The sequence below is a fragment of the Pleurodeles waltl genome, chromosome 4_1 (assembly GCF_031143425.1).
Source record: "Pleurodeles waltl isolate 20211129_DDA chromosome 4_1, aPleWal1.hap1.20221129, whole genome shotgun sequence".
Lineage (NCBI taxonomy): Eukaryota > Metazoa > Chordata > Amphibia > Caudata > Salamandridae > Pleurodeles > Pleurodeles waltl.
Genome location: NC_090442.1, coordinates 829,223,707 through 829,240,985, shown reverse-complemented (window position 1 = coordinate 829,240,985; position 17,279 = coordinate 829,223,707). Strand labels below are relative to the sequence as shown.

The following is a 17,279-nucleotide window of genomic DNA, read 5'->3' as shown; positions in this document are numbered from 1 at the left end:
ATCATCCCTGTATGGGCTATCAGGCTGAAGGGAATGTTTTCCACTGCTGTGAGTCAGGGTTGCTGTAGTCCTGAGTGACAGCAGCAGGGCTTTAAGTGGGCCGGGGCTTTCAAACAGGTCCCTTTCGAGCTCTATACTTTTGTCCTTAAATTCATTGGCAAAAATTGAAAATTAATTTTTCAACCATTCCTGTAATAACTATTGAGGTATTGCATGTCAGGAGTGAAATCCATGTGGATCCCCCCTGAATATTTGCATTTTTTCCAATATGTGTTTTGTAGTTTTTCCATACAACATGACTCTTGTATGGTGTATAATGTTAACTAAGTGGTCTAGAGAGTTCAGGTTGTGGATGGGTGTTCATGACAGCACAAGACTGAGAGCTCTGAAGATAATACAGAAGGCAGCGTTTTTCTCATAGTGCCTGTCAATGGTTTTGCAGGCTATTTGCACGTCCAATTCTTGGCCTCTCCACAGAGCGCGCAGAATGATAGTTGCACATGTGCCACTGGTAATTGTGGGAAGGATTTCAGAGAGATGTGAGTAGACAATGGGTACAAGTTTCCAGCAAAGTGATAGACTGCATAAGAAAGTGGTGGGAAGAGAACTGGAGTGCCTATGACATTCCAAAGGCCACTGCTCTTTTCCCACACCTTAGTAATGTTTGACTCACAGTCTCATATTTTTAGAATTGAAACATTTGCATTTCTAATTATTCTCAACTAAATCACTGTTATTGTTCATATATCTGTACAGCTAACACACAGAGCCAAAGCCAATAGGTCTGGCTTGTTTTAGGTCTGTATGTTTGTTGTTGCGTGACACATATGGATGCAGTAACAGAAAAGCTGTAGTGAGGCACCCAAATACTGATTAGGTGTCACACTGTGCGGAGTACAGGGTTTTAGTTGCATGTTGTAATCCATGTTCTTAATTACATAGACCAAGCATCTTGGAAATGATTCTTAGTCATGCTTCTTTGGCCATGTATCTTTCAGGGACCCTCACCTTTTTCATCCCACCTAAAGCACTGGACAGCAGGAACCTCTCACAGCAACAGTTCTGCAGTGTGGCATTTTTCCAGCCTGCACTAAGTGCCTTCCTTGGATTGATTAGGTGTGGCTATACACAGACACTCCTTTTTCATGATGTTCAGTAATCTATAATACATGAAGAAATAATGCAAATAGCAACAAAAATCCAAGCAACTACCTTAACAGTTCTTCTTTACTTTGTCCATAGTCCGTCCTCAGATCAATAATTCTCCTTCAAAATGATAGCTTTTCCTTTCATCCTGGTCAAGCTTGGAGTGCAACTATGTTGTCTGAGCATTCAAAATTGGATCTAGAAACAAACACATAACTATTAATATCATGCCAAATAGTAGTGGTGTGATAATATTCACCTCCTTTGTCTTTGATAAAACCAGGACTCTTCTTCATTATTAGCTAGAAGATTTTGCAGTTCCTCCCACATTAATTGCAGCAAGCTGTGTGTGCTTACATAAAGGGTTGAAATGTAGAGATCTTTGAACAGTCAGCTGACTTGAGGATCCTCCAATCTGGCTCTCGCCCAGATTGCTTTTGATGCCTTGGCCCCTAGTGCTGAATGGATGCCATAGCGGCATGAATCTATGTCTGCCACCTCCATCACTCCATTAACCCACATACGAAGTGTGGTTGAGGTTACCTAGTAAAGTACTTACATAGTGCTGTCAACAACTGTGGGGGCCGAAGTTCTCAATCCCTCCCTTACCTGTAGGTATTGTTTGAGACATTTTAGCACACACAACATAGGGTGCAAGGTAAAAGACAGGACTTCGATAGCAGTAGCATAAATTCTTGGTATGTCTTGTGATTGTAAAATGTACCCCAAGTGTACCCGAATTGGACAAAAATGCATTGTGGAAATATCTAAAGCCCTAAATCCGTACACCCTCCTGAAAAAGCTAGATATAACAGTGTTTCCAAATTAGCCAATAAACATTTAAATTACAGTTTATCAATGTTCTCCCATGATTGGAAAAGTTGTACAAGCTAAATTGAAATCCAACAGTATATAATATATAGGATCAGGAGGATTCTCAAATCTAACTCAGCTCTCATGCCATTTGCGAGGGTGCCTTGATATATTTGGAAGCGGACTTTGAAAGCTCTGGCAGTTCTGTAAATGTCCTAATATATTTCAAACAATAAGCTCGTGCCATTTGCGAGGGTGCCTTGATATATTTGGAAGCTGCCTTCGAAAGGTCTGGCAGTTCTGTAAATGTCCTAATATATTCCAAGCAATAAGTGAGAGCTTGCCTCCTAACACTGGATTGTGATAATACTTGCTTCCTGAAAATACCAGTATCAGAATTGGGCAGTCAACTGACAACTTCATGAGAGGTGGATACCATGGTTGTGCTCGCAAAAGGGATGTCACAATTGGTACTGTTGCCACCTGCCTACGACTCTGAGGAATCCATCAGTGGATGATGAGAAAAGATGGAAAAGGATAAAGATTTCCACCACACCAGTCTTGAAGAAAAGTGCAACCAAGGCTTCCTGATGATCTGATCTCCAATTATAGTACTTCCCTAACTGAATTGTCAGTTGTGAGGCAAACTGATCTATTTTGTGGGATCTGCACATTTCTGCAGTGGTCTTGAAGACATATGGCCAGTCGTTGCCATTGTGACCACTACTCGAATACCAATCTGCCACTAAGTTGAATGGGCCAGGAAGGTAATCTGCTATCAACAAAATCTTTTGATGGAGACATAACTCCCACAGCGACCTATCTAGCTCTGTCAAAATTCTCAATTTCGTTCCCCTTAGCCTGTTTATGTACCTGACTGTTGTCAAGCTGTTCATTCGCAGACGGACCACATATCCTGTCCTGTTTTTTACTGTGCTTCAATTTGCAAATTTATCTGTATTAATGACTCCTTCCTGGACTTCTTCCTCCAGTCGAACACCTCACACATCTTGCCAGTCACCGCTCGCGGTGATTACAGGGGACGGGGCTGGTAGGTTAAAAAAAATAAAAAATGAACAAAACGTACCTCCAGGCTGTGCTCCACCGCTGCTCCTCCATCTTCTCCATCTCCTCAAAAGCACAGGCTCCCAACCTGCCCTGCAGCCAATCCTGATGCTGCTCAGAGCAACGTTAGGATTGGCTGGGAGCCTGTGCCTGCTCTCTCCAGCCTGGCAACACAGTGCCAGGCTGGGGAGAGCCCTGTGCATATGTGTGTTTGGCCGGCCCGAGACGGTCGGTCAAACACACATGGGCACTGAGGGGAGTGCACAGTGCACTCCCCTCGTCCCCGGCAGCCCCGCCCCTTTAACAATGAAAGGATAATAAACATTGTTTATTATCCTTTCATTGTTAAAGGATTTGCTGCGGTTGCTCCTGTGGGGGGGCGATGCTTCTCCACTGTAGCAAAGGAGCCACCACTGCATCTTGCACCCCAAACCCAGAGAGTTGCATCTGACTGTGACGCAAGATCTGGGATGTAGAAAAATGGCCCTGCTCTTCCAGTCATCCACATGGCCTAACCACAATCCTAAATCTTCCCTCGCCTCCTGATCTAAAGGAATAATTTCAGAATATTCCAGCCTTTTCTTAGATGTTTTATTTTTATATGTTGAAGTGCCCTGTACAAATGCGGACACGGAAAGATTGTCTGAATTGAGGATAAGAGCAGAGCCACCAGTCTTGATTTCCTCTGCAAATTACTTTTATTGAGATTTTTATTGTGAACAGCACATGCAGCAAGGCAGATCATTCATGGATTCTGTAACCCAGAAACTATGGTGTTGCAGTGAGAGCATAGAAAACATTACATGCAAACTTTACCAGGTCTGACAGAGAAGTGGACCAGGAGGAAATTGGTAGTGTAAACTAGGGGGTGCTGCTTGTACCCTGCTGTGATGAATCTAACAGAGCGTATGAACAAAAACCAGGGAGAGAAAGGGATCTGTGGAGGAGATGGCAATGGCAGATTATTAGTGTCAAAGAAAAGGTATGGGATGTTTGTTTAGGAGTTGGCATTACACACGGTTGGGGAGAGTCCGGAGGGCTGGGCGACCAGGTGGGAAAGGAAATGGGGATAGAGGAAGGGGCCCTCCCTGGGGGTCTGCCACACCTCCAGTCATTGGGGGGGATTGTAGTAGTGTAGCACCCTAGCTTACTAAATGGGAGTCCCTGTGTCCAGCGGGCTTGTCAAGCGGTGATTATATGGTAGGTCTCCGTATTTCTCTATGGGGGTTCATCTTGTTCCCCTGTCTGTCAGAACTGTGTGTAAAGTGTAGCCCACTCTGAGAAAATAGGCTGTTTGAGAACCTGACGGAGCTCCTCAAAGCAAAGAGTGTCCTCCTCTGCCCATCCACATTGGCACATTTTCCCATGCCAGGCCACAACCGATGGGGTCTTCAGCGATAACCTCTGAAGTGAAATGTGCGCTTGGCAAGGAGGAGCATCAGCGCCACAAATTGGATGTGTACCTTATGTTGCTTCTGGTGCCTAAAGATATCTGAGGCAGTTGCTTCCCATGTGTGGAGATCAGGCAGTTCATTGACCTCCAGTAGGATATTGTGTATTGTCTGCCCATAGCTTTGTAAGGCCGGGCATGATCATAGAATGTGTGCAAGATCTGCGTCGAGTGTGTGACACCTGCGCATTATAAAGAACTGGATATTTTTGAATCAGGAGTTTCCGGGAGACCTGTTGGGGATACTCTAGTGCCTTTGCCCACTCTTTGTCATGTAGTACTCTCCTGATGTAATCCTTCCATTTATGTCGGAGTATTGTGAGTGGAATATCTATGAGCTCCCAAATGGCTTTATATAGCAATGTTATCTGATGACGACCAGCACCTATTGTATGGTTTTTAGCACCTGGTGAGTAGGGAGTTCTGTTTCTGGTGTGCCCCAGAGTGTGAAAGGTGAAGTGGAGTTGGCAGTGGACAACTGTCCCAGTGGGAGGCAATAGTCTGTTGCCACTTGATGAAATGTGAGGGTTTGACCATCTGAAAATAGGTCTCCTGCCGGTCAGTCCAGCATTGTAAACCTCTAGGCATATAGTAGCCCAGAAAATGAGGGATGCCGATCAGGGGCATTGCTGGTGCATATGCCAGAACTCCACTCGCATGGCAGCATATGCAGAGTATGCAGGAACGCACTATCGTCACTTATAGCGACCAGGGAGATGAGGGTAAAGTCATTGGCAGAAGAAAGCCTTGAATTGTGGGAACTGATATGAACCCTCATTTATCGCTGGCCACTCCTATATAACCTTGCGCCATCCATCACAAGAGCCATTGCAGCTGTGCTGCCAGAAAGTATGCTTCAAATGAGGTGGCACTCAGCCCTCCCTTACCTACTGAAAGCTGCAGTTTATTGAGAGTGACACAGTGATGCCCAGTGTCTCACATAAGAATACATACCATGGAATCTAGTTTGTTTAAGAATGTCTTCAGTGGTATCATGGGTAAGTTTGCAAATTAATATAATAGATGAGGCAAGAGAACCATTTTAGCTAATGCAATTTTTCCAACTGGGGCCAGGGGCAGAGGTTTTCAAATACGTACTAGTGACCTGATGCTGGTTTGGGCCCTACAGCGCTTTCCCTCATAGAGGTCATATGGGGAGTGATAGGGGTGGACACCCAGGTAACGAATCGCCTCATCACACCAGCAAATTTGCACATCGATGAGGCATATGACTTGTGGTGAATGGTCAGGGCAGAGAGGATAGATTGCCGACTGTTGGAAATTGGGTTTCTAATTGGTAGTGGTGTGCACCCTGGCCAAGTAGGGACCACAATCCCAGTCAGGGTAAGTCAAATACACAACCTAAATTAACTTGTGCTCACCCTCTGGTAGCTTGGCACAGAGCAGGCAGGCTTAACTTAGGAGACAATTTTAAAGTATTTGTGCAGCCCACATACAGCAATCACAGTGAAAACACCACAAAGAGACTCCACATTTATGATATTCCTGAAATCACGCTTCCTCTACTGCAACAAGCGCAGTGAGGTATGGTCGTGACCATTAGGATCCGACCCGGGTGCAGAGATACCAAAACTCCAGCTCTGCATTTATCTGTCCAAGACCGCTTGGATCTAATCTCCCTAGGAAAACACTGCTGTGGCTGCAGGCCATGAATCCGAAAGTACCTGGGGCCAGCACAGTGGCACAGCGGCAAGAAGGCAGAGTCGTTTGGGAGTGCGGCAGAGTTGTGTCGGAGTGCGACTCGCCGACTGATGGAGTGCAGCTAAGGTGACTAGGTGGGGAACTGTGGGTTGCAGCACTGGAAAGAGAGCAGTCAAGGTGCCGCTCATGGAGTCTTTGTGAAGCGGCGGCTGGAACAAGCCACTCATGAGTTTTTCATGGCCAGGGTGGCAAGTTAGGGTGAAGCTGCTCTCAGAGTTGTTGATGAATGGGGTGGCAGGCTCAGATGAAGCCACTCCCAGAATGGTTGCTATTGGTGCAGTAGTTCCATGGAGTCTTTCACAAGGTCTTTGATGTCCCTGAGTCCTTGTGGGAGACCAGGGGGCAAGCCAGCATGCTCCCGGAGTCACTCTGGGTGCAATCTGTAGCCTTTCTTTGCAGGTCAGAGGTCAGCAGGCATCAGGGCGGTGCAGCAAAGCAGGGCAGCAGTTCCTGGAATCAGTCAGTCACAGCAAGGAGGCAATCGCTTGAGCGCAGCGGCCTTTACTCCAGCAGAGGTTTTTCCAGTTCAAGGAGTGAACTGATTTTTGGGGGTCAGAGACCCAGGACCAAAAAGTGCCTTTGATTTGGGTGATGACTTCAAAAGGTTTCTCTGTAGTGCACAGGTCCCCCTTTCAGCCCAGCTCCATGCCATCAGTAGGAGGTAATCAGCTCCTTTGTGTGGGCTCTGGTCACTACCCTTTGAAGTGTAAGTGTGAGCCCTACCCAACCTCCTCCACAGGAAAACCCATCAGTATGCAGATGAATGCAGATGCAGTTGAGTATCTTGTATTGTAGGAGTCTGAATGGAATGCACAAGTGTAGCTGTCACCTAGCCCAGGCCAGACATCTATTGGAAACAGGCTGTAGGCAAACAGGGCAGCGAGGGCAGAGAAATGCCCACTTTCTAAAAATGGCATTTTTTGAATAGTAATAATAATTCGAACTTTAGAAGAAAAGAGGATTTATCATTACAGTTCTAATGATACTAAACATGATGCAGCTACTCTCTCTGATCAGGAATTACAGCTTAAAAGTATTTAAGGAATTCCCAATGCTGGCCCATGAGATGGTCAGGCCTCACACATTACCAGGACATGTAAAACTCAAAAGTGTATGTCCTACCTTTTACTTACATGGCACCTTGCCCTCTGGGCTACCTAAGGCTTTAGGGATGACATATGTAAGAAAAGGGAAGTTTAAAGCTTGGCAAGAGGTTTTAAGTGCCAGGTGTAGTTGGCAGTAAAATTGCACACAGAGGCTCAGCAGCAGCAGGTCTGAGATATTTTTATTGGGTTACATAAGTGGGTGACAGAATTAGTGGTGCAGGCCCACTGGCTGAATTTAATTTCCATGCCTTGGGTATATGGTATCCCACTCTACAAGGGGCTTACAGGTAAATTGAATATGTCAAATGGGGATACACCAATGTTACCATGTTTAGGGGAGAAGCATATGTACTTTAGCACTGGTTAGCAGTGGTAAAGTCCTCTGAGTCCTATGTCCAACAAAAAGATACAGCAAGAAAAGCTGAGGTAAAAGGCAAAAAGTCTGGGGTAAGACCACCTTAGGAATGCAAGGTCTAACACTGACTTTGTCCTATTAACCCAGAGTCCCACAGCATCAGCAAAGGCGGTGAGGGTGTTGTGGCGTGGGGGAGGTCAACTGTCACATCTTGAAAGTATATTAGTAGGTCTACCATGTATAATGATACAGCATGCGTTCTATCTTCCATGTCTATGCCGCACTCTCGGCCCTCCCCACGTAGTCGAATGGCAAGTGGTTTCATTTCCAGCGCAAGAGTAGCGGGAAGAGCGGGCATCCCTGCCATGCACCACGTTCTACCATAAAGGGAGTAGCGATTAGGCGACCCTGGCAAACCTGGGAGGATAGGCTGGCATAAAGCAGTCTGGTATAGGCGAGTAACTGATGCCCGCTGCCCTGTGCCCATGCGACTTAACACCAGAAAGAGAAATTACTAGGGCAACCTGTCAAATACCTTCCCCCAATCCAATATGAGACATGCAGCCTGTGTGAAATGCCCCTGGACCCGGTCCTGGATGTTTTGGGAAGTGCTTTGGCCTGGGACAAATTCATTCTGGTCCGAGCGTATAAGGTCTGGGAGAATCTGGGTGTATCTGGTGGAAGGACTTTCCCCAGGATCTTATAGTCCGCTCCGAGGATGGGCGCTGGGGTGATATGACCCTAGATGGACAAGGTCCTTGTCAGGCTAGCTAAATGAGAGCAGGAGGTATTCCCGGAGGGATTGCATGAGCTCACCGAGTTGGAGGACTGCCTTGAACATCTCAATGGGGGGGGAAAGTAGCATAATATTCATTGGGTTAACCCATCGAGTCCCGGGGTTTTGTTGTGGACTGTGGCCTGCGTGACCTCAGACGTTGCGAGTGCAGCGTCCAAGGCAAGCCTGGTGGAGTAGACAACATGTGGAAGTGGAATATCTGTTAGGAATGAGAGCAACACGTTCAGGGAGGCAGATGATGTGGCCTAGTAAACAGAGGAGTAGTATGTGTGAAATTTTATAAATTCTCATTCTCTGTGCGTATCTGGGTTTACGACCCGGTGATTACCCATAATGAGACTGACAGGGGTTTCCTGTCTGATCAACCAGACGAGGAGACAACCAGATTTGTTGCCCTCTTTGTGCACCTTGACTGTGTGGGCTGCAAAGTCGCAACTGCTCTAAAAGGGCTGTGTCATCCTTTTTTGCTGCTCTGTAGGTCAGGAGGGTTGCGGGATCCCACTCCGCCTCCAACAGTCTTGATAACTGGCACAAAAAAGTACTGCTGTGTCAGTACAGCTACCTTGTAATTTGCCTTTAATTTCACATTTGGAAGTGATAGAGCCTGTATTGCTGAGTCCACAAAAAAATCTGAAAAACTTAAACTGAATTAGATCAGAATTCTCCCTGCTGGCAATAAACCCTAGATTCTGAATTAACTTTATGGCTATCAGAACTTGTCTCAACAACAGAAATTTCCCATGCCCCAGAAAATTCATATTGTCCAGATATATTCTCATCGTCAGGCCCTGCGAAATGAGTGTTGCCTTTTCGAATTTGGCAACTTGGTGACACCGAGGAGTGGGGGCAGACCGGAAGAAGGGGATGTGAATCAGAAGGCCTGATCCTGCCTCAGGAACTGCAGATATTTCCTGTGAGGATGAATACTGACACTGAGTAAGCATCTTTTAAATCCTTACACATCATCCAGTCGACCAGTATAAAGTTGCTGAGACGTTCTACTGTATCCACCTTGAAATGCTCATAAAGAACAAACAGATATAGGTCTTTCAGATGTATCACCTTTCGTAACAGTGTATTATTTTTCTGAAACAAGAAAATGCTGCTGACAAGACCCCTGGGGTGCAGCACACAAGGCTCTAGTGCCCCTTTTCACAATAATCTCTGCACCTCCTCTGGAATCGCTTCCTATTGCTGCTGAATTGCCAGTGGCAGTACCACATTTATACAGAATGAAGAGGCTGCCTTATGTACAGGTTTCTAGAAAGTACCAGTGGTTCTTTTTGAGAATGTCATCCTTCTTTGCCTGTGTGCATTACCGCGGTCTCTCTCATTAATGAAATACATTTGTAATTTGCAATTCACAGGGAGTTGACCCCTCACGATATGCATAATCTCTCAAATAAAATAATAAGCAAAAATATGTTTAAAATTGTCACCTTCAAAAATGCTTATTTTCATCGCAAGACATGTTTTAATCCAGATATTTTACTGTTACTCGGAGACCACAAAGAAATGCATTCAAGTACACCGTCCTGCCATATGTCCCTGACCCCAAGAAACATTAAGCTCACTATAGAAACCAACAAATGATGCAGACACAACATGTTTTGCAAGCGTGTGCGGCAAAATAATCACATTATAGCAAATGCCAAACCTCACTCAAACTAAAGACAGAAGGCACAATAAACCAATTTAAATGCTACATGAACACAAATTAGACGAATCCAGGTTCAACTTGGGTTTAACCCACAGGCAGCAAGAAGAGATGACATTTGTGTATAACCACAGCTATTTATAGCGTTTAATGTCTTCTGTATTATCGCTTCCTTCCTAAAGATGAAGGATTGTGGGATTTGTAGTGTTCTTGATTGCTGCAGATAAAAAATGTGGATATCCAATAAAAAGTGTACGACTGTTAGCACCTGCATCGAGATCTGACCGTACAGACAATTAAATCAGCTTCTCGTGCTACATTTCCCTAAACTGAGAATGCAATCCGAAAATAATAGTTTGTCTCAGCCTTTTAGCCTTTAGATTGAGGCAATCTCAGCATCACATAGAGGGCGTTATTAACAATTAATGTATCCATCCCGGCTGTTGCGTTGTGTTATCACTTTTTTATCATACGCCTTTTCCTCAAAATGGGTCAACCTTCTGATAAATCATTCTTATCATTCAAATAGGAAATCATTTTATGGAGTAATATGTTCAGAAGGGTGGGCATCATTAATGGCCTGTCATTGTAAAGGTGAACAGGTGAAATTGTAGTGTGCCGATTCCTATTGATAACATGAAACGAACAGATCCCTAATTCACAGGCACTAGATTTTGCACATTTTACACATATGTCTCAAGGGTCCCCGTTTGCATTGGCTCACTCTAGAAAAATGGTAGCATGCTATCGACAGTAGACTCCAGTCAGAGCTGTACAGAGCTTACATTCCCATAGCTGGCATTTCATGGGCTCGTGCTTTTTTTTAAAGATGTCAAAAAAGATGTATATTTGCCTCTGAGGCAAAAGTAAATGTACTTCAGCAGGTCCTTACCACAGCAGAACCTCCCAGAGGTGACAACTTGTGCATGGCGTGCATTGTTGCCTGCGTCACCCCACAGCTGGAGCAGGTGAAAGTGATATTAGGTTACTTGGGGGCAGATTTATACTTTTTCATGCAAAACTGTGTTAGCGCAGTTTTGCGAGAAAAAGTATAGCACCGGCTAGCGCCATTCCAAGACGCAGGCCGGACGCCATATTTATGGAATGGCGCTAGCCGGCACTAAGGCCCTGTCAGCGTCCTTGGAAAGAATGCTAACAGGGCTTGGGAGGCGTAAGGGGGAACCGGGGCTTGTGTGCCGAATTATGGTGTTACACGGTTTAGAGGCAAAAAAAATTGCCTCTAATCAGTGTAGCGCCATTTTCTGGCACACAACCCCCATGGACATGGCTCCTGTCTTAGTAAAGACAGGAGCCGTGTCCACCACCCCAATGACCATGCCCAGTGGACAATTGGGGCCAGCGCCGTGCAGTGGGCCCCAAGTCAGGGCCCGAGTGGTGTTGGTGAGAAAAAAATATATATATATACTTACCCGGACTTACCTGGGATGGGTACCCCATCCTTAGGTGTCCTCCTGGTGTGGGTGGGGGTGGGTGGAGCTATCCCTGGGGCCAGCTAAGGGCACCTGTGGGCACTTTCCATGGTCTCTGACCATGGAAATATGCCTACAGGTCCCCTTATGCCTGCCCATACCGAGGCGTTAAATAATGGAACTAACCAAACTTAGGCCCGTATTTATACTTTTTTTAGCGCCGCATTTGCACCGCTTTTTGACGCAAAACGGCGCAAACCTACAAAATACAATGGCATTTTGCAAGTTTGCGCCGTTTTTGCATCAAAAAACGACGCAAATGCGGCGCAAAAAAAGTATAAATACGGGCCTTAGTGCCATTATTTAAGGCCCCCATCCCCCATTCTGGATTTTAGCAAGGGGATAAATATGGCGCAAAGGCCATATCGTCCTTTTCTGGACAGGAACGCATACCTTGCATCTCATTGATGCAAGGTAGGTTTTCCCATACAGAAAACAATGTTAACTTCATAACTTTGGCTCTAGGCGTGTCTAGCACCAAAGTATAAATATGGAGTTCGGTTTGAGCTGAATTAGCGTAAAAATTTGTTTACGCTAATTCAGCGCAAACCGGGTATAAATATGGGCCTTTGTGACAATGCATCCACCTGTCAAAGAGGGATGCACTGGAAGTAGGCCGAGATCAAGCACGCTGCCCTCTTTGTGCTTAGGAACTTATTAAAGGTTCAGAAATGTTGGCTGTCAACTGTGTGTCTTTGAGAATGATTCATTTACACATTTTGCTTCTTGCATCTGCTGTTAATTGTTCTCTTCTTGTTTCTAAAGTGTGACAACAAGCCTGCCATGTTTCATTATAGACACTTCTTATCGTATCTCTGTCTAACATGAAGTCTTTGACCGCTACTTTTGACAGTTCAACGTGGCCAATCCTGCTCAGAATGAGGACGGCACACCTAAAGACAGCGCTGCGGAAAATAAAAAGACGGCGATTGTCTTTTCTTTGAAAAATGAAATTGGAGGACTGGTCAAAACTATCCGTCTATTCCAGGTAAGGCGTTGCTCCCTGTATGATTCAACAAACTACTGAACAAAATCGAAATGCTTGCTTCCATCCATGTATGGTGCATTGGAAAAAATCCATATGTTCTCAATGCTAACTGATGACACTTTCTTGAGAAATTTGAGCGTTTTAAGCGTTGGCAAAATGTCTTCAGTCAAACACGACTTTCCTTCATATGCCATCGGAACGAAATAGAGAGAAATGAGTCTTACATAAACTTAAAAAATAGAAAAGCTGTTGGTTGAGCTAGAAAATGCAGTTCTAGCTTCTCCAATACATGTCTGATGATAAAACAAAATACTGCATTAATTTAAAAAAATGCTGAAAACGTTTCAGCATCTACGGCATTGGTGACGACATCACAAATGAAATTATCCTTGTTCACCATATTCTCGCACACCGATTGATTTTCATTTTTTGTTTTTTGTGATGTATAATACAGGGCAATGCAGGTATTCATAGCAGACTATTACTTGAACTAAACGGTTGTCATGAATTTATTTAGGGGCAGATTTAGAGTTTGGCAGAGAGGGTACTCTGTCACAACAGTGCCAAAGTTAAGTCTGCCTGCTCAGGGGCTTAGCTTTGGGAGGAGGGTGCTACACCCCCCTAATAAACAAATTTTCTGATAAATAGTTGGGTAAAAATGCTTCGACTCGGGTATGATGAGACGTCAGCCAGATTTCACCAGTAATTTTTACATACATTCAGACAAAAACACACATACATACTCTTTCCCTCTCATTTTGTAAAGTTGTCAAATATATTTTTAATTTTACAAAATGTTGTGTTTTCCTCCCTTAGTACCCCTAACAATCCGCATTCCTATCTCTTTTCACTGCCCCTTAGGCCCGCACCGTACTTGTCACAGAATATATTTGAACATTCTATGCCAGCCCGATTGTTTGAAAACCTAAAGCTTACCCCCCCCTAATCTGACTGACCAAGCTACGCTCCTGTACCTGCCCGATTTAGAGGAGGACGGACCTTAAGTATTGTAGTGTCGTGTGAGTTATTAATGATGGAACAATTTTGGCTCCTGGAACAATTTTGGCTCCTGATGGACTACGTAGAACTGTGACATATGTGTTTGAGCATGTTAAAGTGAATGCAGATTTAGAGTGTTGATTTTGCGGTTACAGATTGATGAATAAAGACATGTAATACCCAGCTTTGTATGTGGCATAGGCGGAAACCCAGGCTAGGACGACGCTACAAGTATCTCAATATGGACCCTACTGCTGTTCTGTCAGCAACATATTCCTCCTACAGCATGAAGGAGAGCAGGTATTGGGAGGTTAGCCATCTGATTGCCCATCCAATTTAGAATGGGAAATTGGATGGCTTTTTTAGCTGTCCATCACTGCCAGGTAAAACCAGGCTGTGAGCAACAGTAGTTTTCCTTTTAAAAAACACAACACTCCCGCTTTAGGATTTTCCTTTAGAACAATGAAAAAGTTTGCAAAAGTTTGATTGGTGGTTGTCATGTTTGTCACAGCTGCGCGTTAAACTTTTAGAACATTAACAGGAACTACATTGATGGCGGTTGTTGTCAGTATTAAGATTTAATCCATGATATTTGCAGAGGCCTCATGATTTCAATTTAACCCCAAGCTACTACAAGAAGGGACAGCAAAGATTTGCGAACACTCAGGTGTAGTCAGTATTTATATTGATTGACAAAGTTAAAATCAAATCCACTGGAATCATATCCTATGTCGGTAAAATATTCTGAAATAGGGGATTAAATGAAATACTAATAAATACAGGGACTGTGGAAATTTGTGTCAGGCAGGTGAAGAATGACACTGGTTGCATGATGATAGAGAGGACCTCGAGTCTTTCGGACTACTCGCATCACTACCGGTGCTCATTGCAATTCCTTGGGCTGGTATTCACATGATATTTAAGTGATGATAGAGAAGAAACATTTTCCCCTCAAGGTTGATGTGAATTAAGATAACATTGGAAAAATAATCATCACATTATATAAGAGCTTTATTGGAAAGCCTCGCAAAGCTGCTATGCTTTGCTTTATTTTTATTAACAGTGAGGACCTTGCCTAATGAATTGTGTTACCTTTCTGTTTGGTAAAGACTAATTAAAAATGCTTTAAATACCGTTAATTGTTTTAAGAGCAAAAACCATCAGCAATAAATATTATGTGCTATACACTAAGAGGCGCTGTAGCATTGGAGCTCGCTGAGAGCTCAGGTGCTAGCCGAAAAAGCTACTTTATTCGAGTGCTTTACTTGGTGGTGTTACTGTGATTAACTGAGATTTAATTGTGAATATATGTTCATTTCGTTTTGCTCAATGTATGTATTATTTTACACCAATATCAGTATAAATTAGATTTTTTTGTAATCTTCGCATAACCTAGGAAATGAAATGAAATCTTCCAGCACCATATACAGTCCTTATTTAACTCAGTTGCGCCATCTAGTGACCATTTTTATTACACCAGCCTTGGCAGTGCTAAACAGTTCATTGGAGAGAATATAAAATAACCCGTCTGCAATGCTTTTCGTCAATTTTTATTCAAATTACTAGGGGCGGGAGCACAACAATTACTTTCTTTCTGTAACGTTTGTTTGGGCATTGGAATGTGCTGGATTTTGTCATATTCGTTTGTTGCAAGTTATCCCATTTAAATTACGCTCTTTGTCATCTTTCTTCAGGAAAAGCATGTAAACATGGTACAAATTGAATCACGAAAATCAAAGCGAAGAAATTCTGAAGTGGACATTTTTGTGGACTTTGAATGCAGCAAGAAAGAATTGAATGAACTGGTTCAGTTGCTAAAATGCCAGTCGAATATCGTGTCTGTTAGTCCAGCTGGCAGTGCCTGGCCGGAGGAGGAAGGCAAGGCATTTTTATGCACCGTTGCGGATTTTAAAAATTACATTTCTGGAATGAAAGGGATGATCCCTCGACTAATGAGTTGCTTGTGCGCCCTCTCTTTCACAGAGTTTGACGGCGTCCCCTGGTTTCCCAGGAAAATCTCGGAACTGGACAAATGCTCGCACCGAGTATTAATGTATGGGTCTGAGCTGGATGCAGACCACCCGGTAAGTGAATTATTACATGCTCATAGTAGTACAACCACGAGGTCCTGTTCGTTATATTAAGGAAAAGCACACATGGATTGGATTGGAATAGAAAATCTCAAGACGTAAAGAACCTTATGGGTGCACCCTCAGTGGGGCAATGCGTCACTAGGCTCTCACACACACAAAAGTGGAACGAGGCCTGCGAAAACTACGGAGGAGGAGCTATATCGAAAACGAGTGGCCGCAGGAAAACACAAATGTGAAGGATTTACAAAGTGTTAGGGCTCTTTAATGCGACGGGTTTCAAGATTAATTCACAATGACAGCTATGGACGGTTGTGGTATAATTCACCGAAAACTGTGGCGTTCCAATAGAACCGTCCCAGAAACACCCTCAAACTTCAAGATATAATAAATATATATGAGAACAATTTATAAACGATCTGTATAAAAAAAGAAACAAAATGTTGTATTTGATTATCAAAAAAACAAAAGATTAAATAAACCCAGTTGGTGCCGAGATCCAGTCTGCTGAATAATTTTGTATCATCAAATATTTGATGTTCAGAAAGGCACAGGTGTGACGGACAAGTATATTCAAATGTGTGTTTTTATGCCTTGAAGTTTGAGGTTACAAAGTTAATATTACTCATAGGCTTGTATTATAAGGGCTTCATTAAAGTACAATCCCTGGGCATACAATAGCGAGTTGTGTGATTTACATTGCATGAGTGACGAGTGCAGTTTTGACCCTATTTTACATTTATCAGCAGATACATTTCAGCAGGTCATAACAGAGGGGAAAGCCAGGGAAACACTGGAATATACAACATTTGGTACGGAAATGACCAAAATCTGTACATTATGCCCTATTTTTGAGGGCATAGTTACGATTAGGTGCTATTTATTCCTTATTAAATTGTTTTTATCAAGTTTTGGGCCTGCCACCCAAGGGTGATGACGGAGGGCCTAGGGAGCATTTATTTTTTTAAATGTTTAGGGTTCACGGTGGGCCCAGGGGGCATTTATGTTTTTAAATGATTAGGTCCCGCCGCCACCAGGTATGCGGTGGGCCCAGAGGGCATATATATTTTTTAAAGGAGTATGGCCTGCAACCCACGGGGATCACGGTGGGTCCAGGGGACATTAATTTTTTTTTTTAATGAGTAGGGCCTGTCACCCACAGGGTGGGCCCTCAGGGCAATAAGTAAGAAGTACATCACTCTCCTGTCAATTCCATAAAACAAACTGTTTTCAAAAAGGCCTAACTGATATTCAATAATGTATTAATCCAAACACAAATATATGTGTATATATACATATACATCATTGTTTTTAAACTATACCGTTTCTAAAATAAACCATCAACCCCTGTCAACTCAAAGGCCCTCAAACGCAAGACCTTGACAAATAAACATATAAATCAACACACAAGGACCATGAACAACCAACTGCACATAAAACACATATAAACAATATCAAGACACCGAAAAGACAAACAAATTCATAAACAATTATATTTTCAAACAACAGATATATATAAAAAAATCTCAAATTTAAATATCAGATAAATAACGAATTAAGACATCACACCCATATATACAACATTTTTAAATTCTCTCCAAT

At 43.5% G+C, this 17,279-nt stretch overlaps 1 protein-coding gene across 1 annotated transcript in view; it reads left to right on the top strand.

The window, feature by feature from the left end:
- Positions 1-17,279, top strand: part of TPH2 (tryptophan hydroxylase 2) — a 476,020-nt gene that overhangs the window by 34,762 nt on the left and 423,979 nt on the right. Inside the window, exons 2-4 of the mRNA XM_069230088.1 lie at positions 12,454-12,588; positions 15,282-15,465; positions 15,571-15,671. Of these exons, the coding sequence (XP_069086189.1) occupies positions 12,454-12,588; positions 15,282-15,465; positions 15,571-15,671 (420 nt within the window). The remainder of the gene's footprint in view (positions 1-12,453; positions 12,589-15,281; positions 15,466-15,570; positions 15,672-17,279) is intronic.